General features: G+C 55.7%; 1 protein-coding gene across 2 annotated transcripts in view; it reads left to right on the forward strand.

Moving 5' to 3' along the window:
* PRDM2 (PR/SET domain 2) overlaps window positions 1-18897 on the forward strand; it is a 119380-nt gene extending 100483 nt beyond the window's left edge. The window contains exons 9-10 of one of the 2 annotated variants that reach the window (XM_040645798.1): window positions 12166-12309; window positions 17055-18897. In XM_040645798.1, coding sequence (XP_040501732.1) covers window positions 12166-12286 — 121 coding nt within the window. In that variant the 3' untranslated portion in view covers window positions 12287-12309; window positions 17055-18897. The remainder of the gene's footprint in view (window positions 1-12165; window positions 12310-17054) is intronic. The other variant, XM_040645800.1, reaches the window with a different exon arrangement.
* Window positions 18898-19159: the final 262 nt, after the last annotated feature.

A 19159-nucleotide genomic window follows, 5' to 3' on the forward strand; every position in this document is an offset into this window, starting at 1 on the left:
CAGCAGTGGAGTTCTGGGTGAGATTTGCTGAGGATTGGCTGGGATTGGATGAGAGAATTAAGGATGACGACAGGTGTTTTTTGTTTTGCTTTGTTTTGGCCTATGTTTTTAGCATCCAGGTGCTTTTTTTTTTTTTTCCCCCATTAAGTGATGGAGTGAAGACTAATTGGAGCCAGTGTGTGTGGTGCGTGTGTGCTGGGAATTCAGGTTTGGGCAGATGAAGTCTGAGATGCTACGAGGCCATCAAGGAGAGGTGTGGACGGGGTAGATGAATATAGAGTTTGAAGTTCAGAGGGAAGGATCCCGCTGGAAATGTAAATTTGGGTGTCCTCAGAGTGCACACAGTCTTGAAAACTACAAGACCGGAACCCCCAAAGAGTGAGTGTAGATAAAGAGGAGACGCCCAGGAGTTGAGTCTGCGGGCGCTCTAGCGTCGGGGACTTGGAGAGATTGGGGAAGAGTCTGGAGCTGTTCTGGGCCGAGGGTGTGCAGGGGACCGATGTGATATCTGACAGTGGTGGTGGGTTCAGACCGGGTTCCGTGTGCTGGAGGCCCCTCTCCTGGACTTTTACAGAGGCAGGCCTTGTTCTGCAGCTCTCAGAGGCATTTCTCTGGACCCCCTACAGCTCGCCTCTGGGCCTGCTCAGCAGGTGGAGATGCCCCCTAACATCCCCAGGGAGGCATCTCCACCACAACCATCCCCAACTTTCCTTCCATTTCTCCAGGGCTGTTTTCTGTCTGAAACCCATCTGCAGCAAGCCAAGGGTGACCCATTGAAAATGCAGGGACTGTCCTCGGCTGCTCGCAGATTGTCACATCTGCAGCTTGTAAAAAGCAAAAGATCCCCGTGCATCCAGATCTGCTATTCACAGTTCAGAAAAGGCCCAGGGTAGAGACTGGATGAGTTCCTACCCTGGGCTTGTTCCGATTTGCCATCTCCCCAAATCCCCTGGTGTAAAACTTGCTTTGAGACTCAGGAGGACAGGAAAGAATTGGGGTTGTGAATTGGTAGTAACAGTTCTCGCCCCCACCCCTGTCCCGGAGGAGTGGCCTTACGGGACAGACAGGACCTCTTTGGGAAGTCCTGTCTCTTTTCTTCCTGGGAGTAAAGTAAGTTATGCAGTCTATGCTCTTTTTCTTCTATCCCTTCCTACCCCATAAAATAAAGCAAAAGGCAATGTGGTAAAAAGGAGCAAATCCTGAAATGCATTTCGGTTGTGTCCCAGAGCCTAAGTTTCAGGGTATAAACAGAAACTGTGCATGCAGACACGCACACACACACACACACACACACACACGCGCACACACACACGCGCGCACACACACACACACACACACACACAGTGTTTCTATGGTCCGTTCCCTTGTTCTGAGCTCTGGTAGTGTCTGTTTTTCACACTTTATAATTATGTATTTACTTCTGTATTATACAGATGATGACCTTCCCCTTCTAGGACACATGCCCCATGGGAGCAGAGACCAGGTCTGTTTGGTTTACTGCTGTGTCCCCAGGGCCTACCACAGGGCCAGGTGTATAATAGGTCCTTGACTGACTGATGAATGCTGATAATCACTGGAGTGCCTGGTTTTGTTTGGCGTGGAGACAAGAAGGCTGGCACCCCTTCATAAGTCTCAAGGACGTCTCCCCACGAAGGCACATGACAGCCCATATACATGTGCAGAGTGGGGAACCTGACTCCCAAAGTTTACACTGAATCAAATTCAGGACACATTGCTTCATATGGCTGATTTTATTTTTTGTTTTTTAAAGATTTTATTTATTTGACAGAGCACAAGCAAGGAGAATGGCAGAGGGAGAGGGAGAAGCAGACCCTCTGCCAAGCAGGGAGCCTGACGCGGGGCTCGATCCCAGGACCCTGAGATCATGACTGAGCCGAAGGCAGACTCGTAACCAACTGAGCCACCCGGGAGCCCCTATATGGCTGATTTTAGGAAATTTCTGTTCAGAAAGGCTAAATTAAGTTTTTTTTTTTTCTTTGTGGTGCTCTGAGGGCCCCACCCAGAGGCTTAGCGTAGATCAGAGCTATCCCCTTGCAGAGTCTTGTGCCTTCAGAGAGCACATCCGCTTGGCTCTCCACTATGTTCTGTGTACCTGGCACAGAGCAGGCCTCAATAAGTAGTTATCACATCAATGGGGGAAATAAGTTTGGGGTAAATGACAGCCTGCGTCCTCCTCTTGGGAATTTATACCGCCTGTCAGCACATTAAAGGCTCAGTAATCCTGCAGAGACACGCCTGTTTGGCTTCATTAGCTCTGGAGGTGGGTGGCTCAGGCTTTGATCCCAGCTCTGCCTCTTGCCAGCGTTGTGTTCTTGGGCAAGCTGCCGACCCTCTCTGTGCTTTTAGTTCCTTGTGTATAAAATGTAGTAGTCCCCATGTCACAAAGGTCTTGTGAAGATTAAATGTGTGATTCCAAGTCAAACACTGGGCCCAGCACTTGGCACATAGGAAGCATGGAAGCATTGGCTGCCAGGATGCAGGTGATAACGTGGACACACGTGGCATCCGGGGGAACCAGTTCTGCCGAACCTTGGTTTGGGAAATGCCAGTTACGTGGGAGATGCAGTAGGCAGGTTTTCATGCCATATCTGTCACTACCTGGCTATGAGTCTCTGGGCCGGGAGGTCTGTCCCCTGCAGGGAGCTGGCCTGTTTGCATGGCCTCACCGTTGTGAATGAGTGGGTCACAAACTAGATGAAGTGCAGGGTCCTGGGGAGGCCCAGGTAGCCCAGAGCGGAGTTGGCTGGCCTGGGTCCAAATCATTGAGCACCTGCAGAACTCCTCTGCGTCCCTGTCGATAAAACAGGATGAACTGTCCCACCCCTCCACGCTACGGCCTGAGGCAGCCAGGATACAGGGTGAGGGCTTGGGGGATGGCCGACTGGTGGGGGGAGGCGGGGCAGGTGCACCAGCAGACTCTGCCACCCAGGCCCCTGCCCCCTGTGAGGATGAGGCCTCCGGCCCACAGTCCACAGCACCCTTGCCCTTTGGGCTGTGTCATTGTTGCTGACCAGCGCCCCGTTCACGCTCCCAGCAAGCTCTTTCCTGGCACACCCAGGCCTCCCAAGACGAGCTGGTTGAGACGTCTTGGTAGCAAAGTTGCCCCCTGAGCTCCCACAAGCCTTCTCCCCTAAGGCGGCCACATCTTCTCGTTAGTGCCCTGGGACAGGCACCAGCATCAGGATGTAGAGACCCCATTCGCAGGGCAGACCCACACAGGGCTTTACGAGACTCTCAGTCCCAACCGCTCCAGACCATGTGAGGGTTTGTCCCTGGAGCTGACTTCATCTTTTTTTAAATTTGACTCATATCAACTTTAAAAGACGGAATGGTCACAATAATGAAGAGTAGGCGTCTTTACAGAATTTTACCATTTAAAGGAGCTTTTCCATGTGGACCTCAGGGAAGGCCCATCTGCCCTTTTTGTCCCACGATGGGAACATGCTTTGTATGTGTTCATCTGTCTTAACCCACGTGTATTTGCTCGTGTTCCCTTCTGGCCTCCCTCCTGGTTGTGGGTGTTTCCTTGGGTGTTAGCAGCCTGTTGCTGCCCAGTGGGAGGGGAGAGGGGACGGCGCGTGGGGTGTACCAGAGCTCAGTGGCGTCGGAGCAAAGTGCGGTGTGAGGTGTCCATGCCCGAGGAGCCACTCGTCTGTCCATCCTGCTGGGTCCTGCCAGGGCTGCTCGGGCCTGAGCCGGCCTCATCTGGGCCACTGGCTGTTCTCTGCCCGTGTGGGGCCTCCAGACTTGAACCTCTGCACTGAGGGGAGCAGGGAGGGTCTGTCAGGGAGGCCTGAGGCCTGTGGAGTCATGTTCAAAGAGTTATAGAAGTGGGGACTTGGTCCCACAGTTTGGGTGGGGCCTCGGTAGTGAGAGGAACCTACTGGGAAGTTTTTTCCCAGGGTGATTTGGTTTTCGAGCAATGTAGACGGGCATGTTTGGGGGTCTGGGCTCCAGGTTGGCCATTTTCTTGTTCAGGGAACATTCTCCAAGCACCTCTTGGTGCCAGACGAGTGGGTGAGAAATGAACACAGATAGTGGTCTCTGGGGCTTGAGTTCAGTCTCACCTATGGGGCACCTGCTCCCACGGCTCCTTGTCCCAAGTCTGTTGGGGCTTCACTCTGCCCTTCCTCCCCATTTTTGTGTCCCCAAATAGGCAGTGAGGCCACTTGTGTCCCCTTGCTGCTTCCCCAGAATGACTTGCCGTGTGACCTTGAGTGAGTGACCTCCTCACTTGGCTCAGTTTCCGCACTGAGAGTGAAGGGCTGCTTGGCATGGCCGCGGGGGTCCCCTGCCCCCGTCCTAGGCTGGCAGGGCGGAGGCGCCACCCTGGCAGGGATCTCCCCGCTGGCAGCTCCCTTTGGCTGAGGTCACCACAGGCCGGGCCAGCCTTCTTGTTGACTGAGTCGTGTTATGAGTTGTCACATGCTGGGTATTTGGAGTTCAAGCCAAACAGGTTTGGGGAACTAATGGCCTCCGAAGTCCTCAGATCCTGGCATGAAAGCCCCACGAGGCAGGGACGTGATTGGTCTTTTGGATGCATGGCAGCCAAATCTGGAGCCAGCACGGGCACGTGGCTGCCTTCAGAGCTGGAGAGAGGGAAGGAGAATCTGTGTGCTGAGAGGCGGACTTCAGGTCTGGATCAGATCTGTGAATCCCGGCTCTCTCCCTCCCTGCCCTTTCCCCATCTCTTCGCACCTCTCTGTGTGACTGCAGTTACTTGTCTGTGCTACTGTCCCCTCAGCCAGAGAAAGAACACAATAACCCTTCCCATGTGGTTAGAGGGAAGAGTAAATGAAAATACTATCTAAGCACGGAGCTGCCGGGGCCGGCGGTGCCCACCCGCACGTGTTAGCTGCAGGACCCCCCCCCCGCCCCCGCCCAGACCCCAGACCCCAGTGTCTCCACTTGATAGAAGCTCAACGACTGTGCAGGCCAGTTGCTTCAGGCCTTTGCTCCTGTTCCCCAGGGGCCACTTGCATTGTCCTCGTCCAGGCTTCAGAGCCAGGCCCCTCTTAGGCACAGCCACCTAGCACTTGGCCTGCGTTGACGGCCTGCTGGAGGTGTCCCCAGCCCCTCGCTCCCCTGACTTCTGTGCACACAGACGCCCTGTGCGCCCCTGGGAGCTTGGTAAAACGCAGGTTCCTGACGCAGGAGGTCGTGGGAGGGGTGGGCTGAGCAGCGGCGTTTCTAGCAAGCGCCCAGGGACTTGGGGAAACAGATCTAGACCAGTGGCTCCCAGACCTGGCTTTTAAAGTGTTCACCGCCTGGCATGCAGACCAGCTCAATCAAAGCCTGTAGGGCTGAGGCGCGGGCTGCAGACTTGCTTTAATCTCTCAGGTGACTCCGGTGAGCGCTGGAGTTTGCGACCCCTGCCCCCCACCCCCCTCCTCTCGATGCCAGGGTTCCTCTGAGCTGACATGGTTCGAGCTCAAAGCCAACTCCTGGCCTCATGGGTGGCTGTCCTGGGGGCAAACGGTGAACCCCATTTGGCTTCTTGGAATATTGAAAAGCACTCTTTGGATTCCCATCGCTGCAAGAACTGCCTCAGGGAGGGGCACCCAGGCTTTGGGGTTAGATGGTCCTGGATTCAGAGTTTGGCTGCACCCCTGTTGGCCAAGAGAACATGAATGGGATGTTGGGCTTCCTCACCTCTGTGAACCTCTGTCTCTTCTTCTGTAAGACACAGATCGCCCTAGTCTCTGCCTCAAGGGCTGCTGGGAATATTTGAGGAGCTCCCATAAAGCACCTGAAGTGGCTCCGGGCACATAGCAGGTACTCAATAAATGATACCATTGCATAGTTTTCCTTGCTTGACATCCTCCTTTTATGGGTGGGATAGCTGTGGTTCAGCGAGGCGGAGGCATCTTCCAGAGGCCACACAGCAAGTCAGCCGCAGATCTAGGGCTGAAACTCCAGCTCCTGCATGCCAGTGTTGGGCCACTTTTCCTGCCACTGACTCCCAGCCTGGGGCCTTCATCTGAGGGGGAGGGCCTCCGTGGAATGGAAGGGGCTGTCTGCTTGGGGAAGGTGGAGCCAAACAGGCCACCATTCCTGAGGTGGCCAGTGGCTGGTGCCAGGAAGCAGGCGGTGACTCCCACAGCCCGGACCTGTGGGGCTTCACCCAGCCTCCAGGGATTTTCAACAGCATCTCGGGCTGTCCCACCTCGGCACTGGCTCCCACACACTTTGCCTCTCCCTTCACCTCTGTCAAGAGGGCAGAACATCAGACACTGACTTCAAATGAATTGCACTCCGAGAATTTATGGAGAGTTGTGTAAGACTCCTGTGTGGCCGAACCAGCTCTGGGGCCTACGTTCCAGGACATCCCTCCTTGCTCCTGCGAGGGACAAGGCAGGCGGGGGACTCTATTCAGCATGTCCAGGCAGCCTGGCAGGGGGCATGGAGACTCCTGTGGGGACCAGAGAGCCCCTGGCCTCCTCCCCTCCCAAGCCCTTTCCCCTCTTGGCCTCCCTTGACAGAACTGTCCTTGAGGGAGCTCTCTGGACCCTCCCGCTTTGCCCTGGAGGCTTCTGTTACCGGGTAGCGGTAGGCCCTGGGCCGCTGAATACAGCTATGGTTCTCAGTCATGGCCTCCTTGCCCTGGACTCTCCCTGGACAGGCTTGCCATGCCTCTTTCTGGGCTCCCTCACATCACCACCTGCCCCTCCCCCATCCCATCCTGTGTCCCTCCCCTTGCTGAGCCATCTGGGCCACCCAGATGCTGACCAACCCGATTCATCAGTTCCATTTCAGCCACCCACTTGACCTCTCTTTTGGGTCGAATAAACACTTCAAATTTAATCCTTTTCAAACTGATGTCTCCCTGAAGCCACTCCTGCTATCTTCCCATCTTGGCTAAAGGCAAACCATCCTGCTCTGGAGTCAGGCGAGACTCTGGTGTCTTCCTGGCCCCAGCCCCAGCCCGGACATCCAGTTCGTCAGCAAATCCTGTCCTCAAGGCTTCCAAACTGTATCTGGAGCCAGCTCCTTCCCACTGCTGCCCTGAGGCTCAGGCTGCCATCACTAACTTGTTCATCTCCCCCCCCCTCCCCTGCCCATTTCATTCTTGTCATCCTACAGTCTGTGCCAGGTCATGGCCAGGTCATGTCACTCTGCTGCCCAGAAGAACGACCTGGCTCCCACCTCGCTCAGGGCTCACAAGATGCTCCCTTCTGCCCCTTTTCCTCTGGCGTTCCAGGCAAATTCCACCTCAGGCCCTTTGCTTGTGCTGTTTGCAACACCTGCAGTGTGCCATGCCCAGGTGTTCAAGCAGATCCACCACCCACCACCTGCAGGTTTGGCTCACAGGTCTTCCTCTTTTACCTTACAGCTCCCCCTCGCCCACCACGCACTCCTGAGCGCTCTCCTCTGCTTCATTTCTCTCCGTGGGGATCACTGTGGTCTAGGAAGGTGGGGTTGTGACCCACTTGCTCTCGCTGTGTCTGCAGTGCTCACAGGGTGCTGAGTGGCAGTAGCGGTTTCTCCCCCCGGCTGGGGTAAGCAGCTCTGAGAGGGATGAGTTGAATAGGCTCTCAGGAGGTGGGGTGGGGTGCTTGGCCCTCAAAGTGGCAGGGAGTGGGGGGTAGTCCGTGACCTGGTCACATCCCCTCACCTGCGGGCACCGTGTTTGCGGGGCCTGTCCCCAGTCTGCCCAGTGACTGTGGTCTGTTGTGTTAACAGGCTCTTCTTGGACTCCAGCATCTTTCCATATCCATCAGCTTTGGATTTCTCTGTAGATCCCCTCTTCGTGTCATTAAATTATCTGCTCACTGATGGGATGGCTTTGGCCCATCTTATTTTTAGTTGCGCTGTTACATTGTTCCATCTCTCTGACTCCCACACCCCCTGTTCTCAGAAGGCCCCGGAGATGCTCAGGTGTGACTGCCACTCCATGACGTCACCTTCCCCGCAAGTCCCCTGGGCTCAGTGGCGTTGGGGCACCAGAACCCCATGCGAAGAGACAGAGCCCCCTACCCCGTGACTCATTAGCTTGTGGAGACGCCCCCGGCAAACAGACCAAGCCTGTTAGGTCCTGGGGGTCCTTGCGTAGCTCTCTGCCCAGGCCTGGGCCCTCCACTCTTGGAATCCTCCCCCGGCCCTGGCCTTCACTCCTGTTTCTTCAGTTCTGTTTTTTGTGTGTGGTGCCACATGTCCCGGTGTCTCCTTTACCAGGGACCCGTGGGGGCTGAACGAGAACGTGGTGGCCTGGAGCCGGCAGCCTGAGTGTTGGCCGCACGCTGGCATCAGGCTCCCCCTGCACGCGAGCATTTCTCTTCTCTGGGCTACACCGAGTCGCGCGCAGACTGGGTGAGGGGAGGAAGTGTGTCTGTCTGACTCCCCACAGCGTCCCCAGCCCCGAGCCCGGCAGGTCGTGGACTCCCTTCCGTGTGTCAGGCGAAGGTCCGGTGCCGGGGCTGCGCGAGAAGCCGCCTCTGGAGCCAGGGGACAACCAGGGGGACGCAGAGTGTGTTGGCCGTGGTGGATACCGTCGAGGGAAGGGGCTGGAGGCAGAGAGCGAGGGCCTTTGCGGTTTCCGTGCAGTGCTGAGGGCACGCTCGTGGACGGGAGGGGAGGGGTAGCCCCTGAGCGAGAACTTGAAGGAAGGAGGGGTGAGCCCTGTGAGGATGGGGCCGGCGGCTTCCTTGGCCCCACATAGTATCCCTGGGGAGCTTACAAATACTGAGGCCCCGTGCCACCGCCAGAAATGCCCATGTCACGGGCCCGGCGTGCATGTAGTGCACCTGGCCTCCCGTGAATGTAGTGAGTGGCCGGGGCTGAGGGCTGCCAGGACGGCTGTGTGTGGACGCGCTGAAGGGAGCCCAGCGCAGCCGGGGCACCGAGGGGGCGGGGAGGTGGGGGGCCGGCCTCTGTGTGTTGAGGAACATGGTCAGTGTCCTGGGAGCCCGGGATTGACGGTTGCAGCCGGGTGCGTCGTGATCCAGTGTGCTTTCGGGGAAGGGGCAGGTTGCTCTTCCGTAGAACGGTTGGGAGTGAGGAGGCCAGTGAGGAGGGGCGCTCCTAGGAGACCCAACCGGGCCCATGGAGGGAGGGCACTGGCCGCCCCCCTGCTTTGACCCCCCGCGTCATCGCCACCAGGAGCATCCCGCAAGTGCTGAACTCTCGGAAGGCGACGTGCCCTCGCATCCCAGTCCCCGGGCTCTTCCCAGCCCAGCTCTGCCTCGGCAGGCCAGCAGGGCTGGCCTCTATTTACAGATGAGGAGGCCAAGGTTCGGAGCCTAGGAGGCAGGGCTTTACCCTGGGCCACACGGCCAGTGAGGATGAGGATCGGGACTGACAGCCATGCCGCTGCGTCCTTGGGATGCGTCACAGCCCCTGGCGTCCCCTTGCTTGGCCGGCCCCTGGCGTCCCCGCCGACTGTCCCCGTGCAGACACGTGCAGGTAGATACTCGAGTGCCCACATGTCCTGTGCTGAGAGCTTCCTCTGAATTTCATCAGCACAACCACCCAGTGAAATTACTGCTCCCGTTTTGCAGATGGTGAAACCAGAGCCCAGAGAGGCTCCTGACTTGCCAGGGTCACACAGCCAGGAACCTAGAATCAGGTCTTTGCACGTTAACCGCTACTGTACTGAGAACTGGAGACACTGTTTCTCAGCACCTGACATCTCAGCTCCAGGCAGCCCCTGGGCTCTCAGGAAGACTTCTCTGACCACAGGAGGGGTTTCGTGGTCAGGAAGGAGACTGTCCTGCTGGACATCACTGCTCTACTCCTAACAGGAGACACCTAGGTGGTGATCTGATGTCTTCCCAGAAATTGTGGCCCTGGAGATGAAAGGCCTGGGCTCTGCTTCCCCAGGAAAGTCTCGGAATCTGTCTGAGCCTTAGTGTCCTCATCTGTGAAATGGGTATTAAAAAATGCTTATTCTCCCCACTTCCTGAGGTGCCGGGACGGTCTGGAGATAACAGCTGAGAAAGCACTTGAGAATTACAAGGGTTGTGTGCATGCCAGCTGGGGTTGCCCCCACTGGGCCAGGCAGGTGGTGAGAGGAGCCTGCCTTTGGGGGCTTTGCCTCTGATCATAAGCTCTACCAACCACAGGGATGCCAAGGGCTGGGGAGAAAGCTCGCCCCCTAGTGGAAGTGGGTGTGGTTGCTGCGGCTGCAAGAGCCTGAGCCTGAGCCTGAGCCTGGAACCTGTGCTCAAGGGAGCAGAGAAATGCCGGACAGCTAGAGGCCAGGGCTGTTACCTCTGTTGGACTGATCTGGTTTTTGAGTGGTTAATAGGTGTGCGATGCTGGTAACAGAGAGGGGACGTAGAGATTAATGATGCAAGGCCTGTTGCTGCTCGTCCTGCTCTGCTCTGTTAGAGACGTCTGCAGACGGGACAGTGTAGGGGACCTGCAGTGTGCTCGGACTGCCCTTTCTTCCCCGACAGGACAAGGGCGTGCAAGTCGTCCCAAGTGTCCAGGCAGCCTTGCAGCGGACTGTCCCTCCCACAGTCGGGTCGGCTGGCTGAGGGGCTGAGCTCACGTCGGGGTCCCAGCCAGCCCCCAGGCCACCTCCTGGGCCTCATGATTCCGGAGCTTTGGTGGTCCATCTGGGGCACAGGCTTGCCGCCGAGCGTGGGCTCGTCTTTAGTTTCCTGCCTTGGATCTTGCTCAGCTGGTAGAAGCAGCTGACCACAGACCTGGGTCGCACAGCGTTGGGAGGAGCGCACACAGGGGCGGCCCTGCACCTTCACCCAGAGCCAGGCCCTCACTTGTCTGTTCATGTGTCTGTTTGTATGTTCACTTCCTCATTTAGTGTAATAGGTTATTTGTCGATAGCTGCCTTTGCCAGCTTTGACACGGTTCACGTTTCGGGTCCTTCCCTGTCACGGGGGCTGTCTTGAGCATCGTGGAACGTTTGGCAGCACTCCCTGACCCCATCCACTAGATGCCGTGGCAACATCCCTCCCCTCGGAGGTGACCACCAGAGATGTCTCCAGACGCTGCCAAATGCTTGCCCTTGTTGAGAACCACTAATCGAAGCCCTGACGTGTCAGCTTCGAGACTGGCCCCATTCCCATCTCTTGCTCCCTCAGACAGAGCTGACTCTGAGCCAACACCTGATACAGGTGAGGTTCCCGGAAGTGTTCACCCTTCCCGCTTTCCCTCCCGCCTCACCTTTCTCCTCTCCTGACCGGAGGGCCTGCTCACTTCCATTCTATCTGGGGAACAGATTTGGGACCTGGGACAAGGTGCGTAGCCTCCTGTGGCCTGTTGCCCCGTTTGTAAGTCAGGGCTGACATATTGGTAGCTGTACGTAAGAGTAGGATAGTTGGTGTATGTAAATCCTTGGCACGTTCCCGCATACGTGTTCTTATTGAACAACTATTTATTTTTGCTGTGCTAAGATGGGGATGCATCGGTGAGCAGGACAAAAGCCCCGACCTTGGGATTTCAGAGTCTGTGAGGGAGGCAGATACGTTATCCTGCAGTTGGGATTCAGTGTAACAAGTGCTGTGGAGGGGAAGGACCAGGGGGCAGTGGGAGCCTGCAGGAGGGCTGCCCCATTCAGGAGTAAAAGAAGGAAGGCTTCCTGGAGGAGGTATCCCAGCCAGGACCTGAATGATGAGTCCGAATTAGCTGGGTGAAGGAATGGTCTAAGTTACCTATCTTTTTTAAAAAAATTCTTAAATGCTTTCCTGGAAGAAAAAAAAAATCTCATTTAATGAGCTCTGGTAGCAGAGAGGGCCAAACTGGCACAGGATCTGGGCTTACACTCCCCTCGAGATTCCCGAAATGACAGTGTTTGGTGCAGTGAGGCTGGGATGGGGGACCGAGCGCAGCTAGTGGCCTGGAGGAGACCCACTGCAGGTGATGGATGTAACGTGGTACCGGAAACCTCCCCAGGCACGTGGGGGCACAGTACAACTGCTATCCGCACAGCACCCTCCATTCCCAGCTCGCCTGTCCATCTGTGGGGCAGTTGTCAGGACAGCGCTGCTCAGTGCAGTCTCACAGAACCCGGCTGGGGGATGCTTCTGCTCGCCCCACTCCTTGCAAGGGGAGGCAAGGTGGTGGGCAGAGGCTGATGGAACTCCCGTGGGTCGTTAAAGCCCACATTTCGGGGGCCTCAAGGTGCCGTCTGGGGCTCCTGGGGGGTCCCCTGCTGATGCTGTGTGTTGTTCCTCTCAACAGCTACAGTCTCCGCCTGGCGTCCCGGTGCCCTCCGCCAGCCGCCCCGTACATCACCAGGCAGTGTAGGAATGTCAAGGCCACAGCAGCAGCCCAGTTCCAGGGACCCCTCTTCAAAGAGTAGACACTTCGCCTGCTCCCTGACAGGTACAAGGAGGGAGGAGCGGCTTCTGGGGCCGTTCGGGTGGCTCTGGGGGCCGAGGAGTTGGGTCTTGGGGTGGGCTGGGAAGCAGGGAAAAGGGTGGGCATGACCGCCTGGGTGCCAGGTGGTACACGGGGCCTTCCTGCAGACAGGTGCGGACCGTGGCGCACCTGGGCACCAACCCTGGCTCTGCCACTTCCTGGCTGTGGGACCTCAGCAAGTCACTCAGTCTCTCTGAGCCTCAGTTTCCACCTTGGTGAAGTGGGGATGACAGTGGTACCTCTTTCACGGGTTGTAAGAATTAGAAGCGTCGCAAGTATGCAGAGCAGGCAGAAGGTGCCTGATGCACGGAAAGCACTGGCTTTCGGCTCTTAGCTGTTGTAGCTCCAGCCGTTAGCTGTGACTGTTGAATAAGAACAGCAGGGACCATGACAGCCGGCACTTCATCAAGACCTTCAGCGGCTTTCAGCCCAGAAAAGATGGTCTAGTCTTTATTCCCACAGTGTGTTTGAAAGTGAAAGTAATAGTATTGTGCAAAACATAAAACTTAAATTTATGTTGAAGCAGAAGTCTCTTTCTAGATTTTCTGATGGTAAAACCTGAATTCATTCATAGAAGCTGGTCTTTCCCTCTTCAGGGGGCCTGGGCTGCTTTGTTGGTGACACGGCATGTCTTCTGTCACTGTGTCCCTGAGACCGTGATGGGAGGACCCCGTGCCCAGTACATCGGGGCACCAGTTAAAGACACAGACCCCAAGGTGCGGCACCAAACTTACCAAGCAAGCGTCGTGGTGTGCAGGGCCTGGGAATCTGTATTAGCAGATGGCCCGGCGATTCTGGGACACACCCAGGTGTGGGGGTGCCTGCTTGATGCAGCCAGGGTTGTTGAGGATGAGAACGCAGTTGTTTCGGGCAAGATTGGGCTAAGCTCTGAAACTTTGGGGTCTTCTGTCCTGTACGGTCGTCCCTCCGCCTGCCCTGCGGCCCAGAGAGCTCACTCCTCCCTTCCTGAAGCTGCTGGAGGCTCTGGGCGCTGGGCTCTGGGGATCAGGGAGGGGCATGGAAACAAAACCCGCTTTCCCCAGAGACTGTGTTGTCTTGAGCCAGAACACAGCCCGCGTCTCCAGCACAGGCTACTGAGAGGGCACGTGCCCCTGAGCCGGGAATGCTGGGGAGCAGAGTTGAAATGGTCACTCAGCGCAGAACGGCAAGGGCCGAGAGACGGGAGGTCGGGCTGGCGTCTTCCGGACCATGGGAGGCAGTGCCAGGACAGTTCTGGATCCAGGCACGTCCCGGGCCCCTCCCTGTGGTGGCCGCTGCCGTGTGGACGTCTGTGTGGATGGGCGCCAGGGTGTGGCTTCCAGCCCAGAGCAGGTGTTCTTTGCAGCCTGAGGGAAAGCCAGGTGCACCTGGACTGATTGGGCCACAGACCCGAGCCGCATCCATCGGCCACAGCAGTCTCTGGTGGCGATGCGGTGTTTGCCAAGCATGGCTAACTCAGGCTCTGCCCGGGGGCCAGCGCGTGACCCTGGACGGATGCGTTCTCTTCCCTTACTTCCAAACACGTGCAGCTTCCCAAGCAAGGTGCTCCGATGAGCAGTGGCCCAATGTCCTTCGTGTCTGTGACTGATAATATATATATATGTTATATATGTATAAATGATTAAAAACTTATACTGTTTGCCTTGGTTCAGGCTGCATAACATACCACAGACTTTGGGGCTTAGACAAGACGTTTATTTCTCATGATTCTGGAGGCTGGACATCTGAGCTTCTGAGGTCAGGGTGCCAGTCTGGCTGAGTTCTGGTGAGGACCCTCTTCCCGGCTTACAGAGGCCACCTTCCTGCTGTGTCCTTGGTAGGGAAGAGAGGAGACTCTGGTGTCTCTTGTGAGGGCACTAAACCCATCATGGGGGCCCCACCCTCATGACCTCATCTAAGCCTAATCACCTTCCGAAGGCCTCACCTCCAAATTCCATCACACTGGGGAGAAGGGCTCCCATAGCAGTTCAGTCCATAGCAGCGTTCCACACGTTTCCAGAATGGTGTTTTAAGTGCTGTGACAAAGGATTTTAGCATGGGAAGGATGTGGGGGTCAAGATGCCCATTTTACAGGGAGGGAAACTGAGACGGGGCAAGTGGCAGAACAGGAGGCAGAACTTGAGGCATATGACTCCCAGAATGGATGGTGGACTCTGAGGGGTCTGTGCTGCCCCCTGAAATTGTACGCGAAAGTGCCCGTGCGTATGGGGTCTGTTCTGAGAAATGAGTGATGTCCTCGGAGTGCCCGGGCGCCAGGACTGTGCCTTCCTGCTGCCCTTGCCGCTTAGAGGCTGGTTTACTCGACGGTCTGAACCCAGCGAGGAGCTCCCCTTTCCTCCGTTGCTGACTCGTGGCGTGCCTCCCCCTCTGGCCTTTATCGATGTCGTGGACAAAGCCCGGGGCTTTCTGGTCACTTTTCTTTTTTTTTTTTTTTCTTTTTTTTTTTTTTTTTTTTTTTAAAGATTTTATTTATTTATTTGACAGAGAGAGAGACAGCCAGCGAGAGAAGGAACACAAGCAGGGGGAGTGGGAGAGGAAGAAGCAGGCTCATAGCGAAGGAGCCTGATGTGGGGCTCGATCCCACAACGGCAGGATCACGCCCTGAGCCGAAGGCAGACGCTTAACCGCTGCGCCACCCAGGCGCCCCATGGTCACTTTTCGACATAAAACATGCCACCCCATCTAGTCCCATGAGAAGCTGCCCCCGCATGTCCTCTGTGCCTCTGTCTCTCTCCGTTGCATGAGGCCAGCACACTTGGTCCCAGGGTCTTTGAGGGGGCTGTCCAGGGAAGGGACTGGCATCTCTCACTCATCTGGCCACCTCCATGATCTTCCCCTCGGCTGCTGCCGGCCTTGGGGCAGGCTTCCCAACACTGGCCCTCTCGTGGGGTCCCGGGAGCAGGGTGGGCGGGGTGATAGGAGAGCCACCCTCTCAGCTCTAGCCCCAGTGGTCCAGCCCACAGCTCCTGCTGCTGGGGTCCCCACCCTGGAGGGCTGCCCCTCGGGCTAGGGATTGGCAAGCTGGCTTCTTTTGTGGATCCCACTCGATGACCCACAGGTGACACACACCAGCCACACCAGACTGTGGGAGTGCAGGCCACTTCACGGCTGGCCCCTGTCCCTGTGTTCTTTTTCTCCTCCGGCTTGTGCAGGGCACTTGCAGGCCTCCACAGGGAAGGGAGGCCCGCTCTCTTGAAGGTACCCTCACATACTGCCCCATCAAGAGATTTCAGGGGCTTGGAATGGACCTAGTGTAGTGGTTAAGTGTGTGTTTTTTGGAGGTGAATCCTGGCTGCCGTAATCCTGGTAGGTACTTCACTACCCTGTGTTCCAGTTTGCCCATCTGTAACATGGGTTACTAGTAATACCTGTCTCGTGGGTATACCATAAGGATAGCACAGGTTAGTATATGAAAAGCCCTTAGGAAAGTGCCGTATGTCATAAGCCTGCTGTAAATCAGCACTGCTGTTACCATTGTTCTCAGCCAGTCATCACAGTAGTGGTATAGTAATAATAATAGTAGTTAGTGGTAGGAGTGGCAGTTACAGTAATGATGACCAGGTCCACGGGGTGAGAGGACGGAGTGCCTGAACGTGGCCCAGCACGATGCCATGCTCATTTTCAGCCCCATGCAGCAAATGTTATGAAGTCCTGACTCCCGTGCCTGGCTGTGTCAAGTCCTGTGGGTGGGGTTTCTGTGGACGAAGCATACAGGCAAAGCTGTTCCCCCATAACAGAAAGCATACACAGGCTCTGAAGTGGGCTTGACCTGGGTTCAAGTCCCATGGCTGCCACTTGTCATCACCCTGGCCTTGTAAAAGTCACTTGTCCTCTGTGAGCCTCTATTTTTTCCATGCAAAATGGGGATCTGGGGATCTGTGTCACCTGCTATGAGGGTCGTCGGAAGCATTGGAATGAAATCAGGTGGTCGTGTAGTTAACTATGGCAGAGTCTTTGGCAGGACTGATTGAAGCTCAACATACGTGTCCCCCAGACCCAGCAGTTATACCACCAGGGAGACACTCGGCGGGAATGCGTGCACACGCACACCAGAACCCACACACGGGAGAGTTCGTATATGTGCACACCCTACTACCCGGCACTTCTGCTCAGCATAACTATGCACGCGTGTGCACCATATGTGTCCTCCAGACACGGATAAGCGTGTCCCGGCAGCATGACTCATGGTGGCCCCAAATTGGAAACTGCCCCCTTGCCCTCTGCAGTGGACCAGCCGGATGAAGGTGGCCCGATCGTCCAGTAGACTCCCATAGCAAGGAGGTGACGGAGCTGCACGCACAGGCTCGGGAGGGATGAATCACAAACGTGTCGTGTGGAAGGAGCCGGACACAAAGGATATGGACTGAATGATTCCATTTATTTAAGTTAAAAATGGGCAAAATCAATCTATGGTGATCGAAGTCCGAGTGTTTATTCTGGGGGGTGAGGGTTAGTGGTGGTCCTAGAAGGGAGCATGGGCCGGAGGCGAAGGGGAGCTTTTTCCCATTCTGTTTCTTGATCTGGGGGCTGGTTCTGCATGCGGTGTGTTCACTGTGAACATTCGTCAAGCTGTGCTTTTCTCTGTATGTGTAGTGTACTTCAGTCAGTCCTTTAATTGGAAAAATTAAATGAGGTAATGCTTCAACAGCCCAGGGTAGGCACTGAGTCTGCGGCCACTGTTACCATTTTTCTTTTCTTTTTCTCCTCAGCACCTGAAGTGACCTGGAATCAGTGAAGCCAAAGGGACTGGCCTTCTGCCCTGCAGGGAGTACCGACCTATTCCACTTTGATGAGCCTGCGAAAGAAAGGAAGGGAGTGTGTGTGTGCGTGTGCGTGCGTGCGTGTGTGGTCTTCAGACGAGGGTCCCAAACCCCAGGGAGACAGGAAGGCAGCTGATTCCACACCGTGGATGACACTTGGGTGCAGCCCCCGGGACCGTGTTCTGCAGCTCAGCCTTCCTGCTGGGGTGGGGCCTCCCCTACTATGCAATTTTTCAAGAGCTCCTTGATCCTGCTTTTTGCTTCTCGAGTTGTCTTTTGCCATGGTGGGGACTGTGGTCTGGCTCAGGGGTCGGCTCCAGCCCTTTCTGAGGAAGGCCTTCAGGAGGAGGCCGAGTTTCCCTTCTAATCACCCCACCTTCCCTAGCCTTCCACCATCTCTGGGAATCAACGGCGTGTGGACACGTCGGAGCCTCGCTGATCGACCCTCCTGGCCTGCGCACTTCAAAAACCTCCCTTCTTTGCCTGAGCTGCTGGCTGAGTCGTTTTCCAGATTTAAAATTCTAGGCAGTCCATTTCGCGGGACAAAGTCCCCATCCCCATTTGCAGATCTGGCTCCTCCTTTGGGAGAGGCGGGGGATGGGGCGGCATGTGGGGAGAAGGGGAGGTCTCCCTGGTGCTTCTTTTGCCTCCCTTGGTGGGACCATCAACACCTTTAGCGGCTGACCTTCTCAAATTAGCTGAAAAGGGAAACAAAAATTGGGAAACGCAAAATAAGTTGGAGGATTAGGAAGCACGGGGGTGGGGGGGAAGAGATTTCCAGAGGCCACCAGTTGCCTGCCAGGGAGTGATAGAGCTGGCTTCCGCTTTGCGCAGGAGCAGTCCATGTCTCGGAGAAACGGGTGAGCTGAGCAGTTCAGTGAGGGTCTTGGGTTTTGTGCCTTTGGGGCCAACCCCAGACACGGATGTCTGCGACCACTTTGGCGCTGTTTTCTCAGCTCTGTTTTCAGTCGTGATGTATCAAACCCACAGTGGAAGGAGAGCACTTGGAAGAACGTGAGTGGTCACACACAAAAAGGGACTTTTTTTTTCAGGGCTACTATGGTTGATCTTGCAACTCTGTAAATATGTACGTAGACACTTTTAAAAGCACGTATTTATGTCCCTGACTGTAAATGCCCCCTTTTTAAAGTTTTATAACTTGTGTTATTTAATTAATCAGTCGACTGGCTGCAGTGTAGGGTCTGCTGATGGTCCAGGAGGAAGGTCTCACGAGACCCTCACATGGGCAGAAAAGTGCCGATTGCTGGCCTCCACCACAGTTTTCCACTTGCCACCCAGCTCCAAACCATCGTTTGTTTTCGATTTCCGTAAGCTGGCATTCTCTTTCCCACTCCTAAAGTTAACCCTCACAAGCATGAAAAGCTGTGGCTGTTCCTTATCCTAAGATACAGTTTTGTCCCATAAATGTCGACACTCATGAACTGTACCCCAGCCTCTCAGTTCTTGAGGGTTCCCCTTTCAGCAGCAAGGAAGGCTCAAGAATCCAAAGCTTCGAAAGTTGCCTTCAGCCGATGGTGAATTCCAGAAAATGTGGGGGACTGGGGGACACTCATTTTTGCATGTGCAAACGTGCCGGTCAGCCTTCGACCCTCTCAGACTGGCGGAAGGGGCGGCGAGTGTCCCGATCACGAAGACGGGGGTGGTCTTCTAAAGAGTGGTGTTTCCTGGTCAGTGGTGGTTTTCGGGCGTGGGTGTGGATCACGGAAGAGAACGGTTCTGTATCTGCCATGTGAAGAAAATTAACAATAAAAGTGTGAAGCGCGATTGTAAAGAACAAGCCTGGGAGTGATCATTTTGATTTCTGTGTTTTGTGTCCATTTTGGCAATTTCTGTGGGGGTCGGGTGGGGACGGGTTGAGGCAACCTCGAAGGCCCCATTCCGGCAATGAGAGCAACTCAAGGTTTCGAGGAGGCTCCCTGTGGAAATATCCTGCCTGGTGAGCAAGGTTACTCTGCCTTCAGATCACTCTCCCACCTGCCAGCCAGTAAGCTAAGCCATTTCACTAAGGCTAGAAGGACCCCTTGATTGTAAAT

Source organism: Ursus maritimus, unplaced genomic scaffold (assembly GCF_017311325.1).
Source record: "Ursus maritimus isolate PB19 unplaced genomic scaffold, ASM1731132v1 scaffold_32, whole genome shotgun sequence".
Lineage (NCBI taxonomy): Eukaryota > Metazoa > Chordata > Mammalia > Carnivora > Ursidae > Ursus > Ursus maritimus.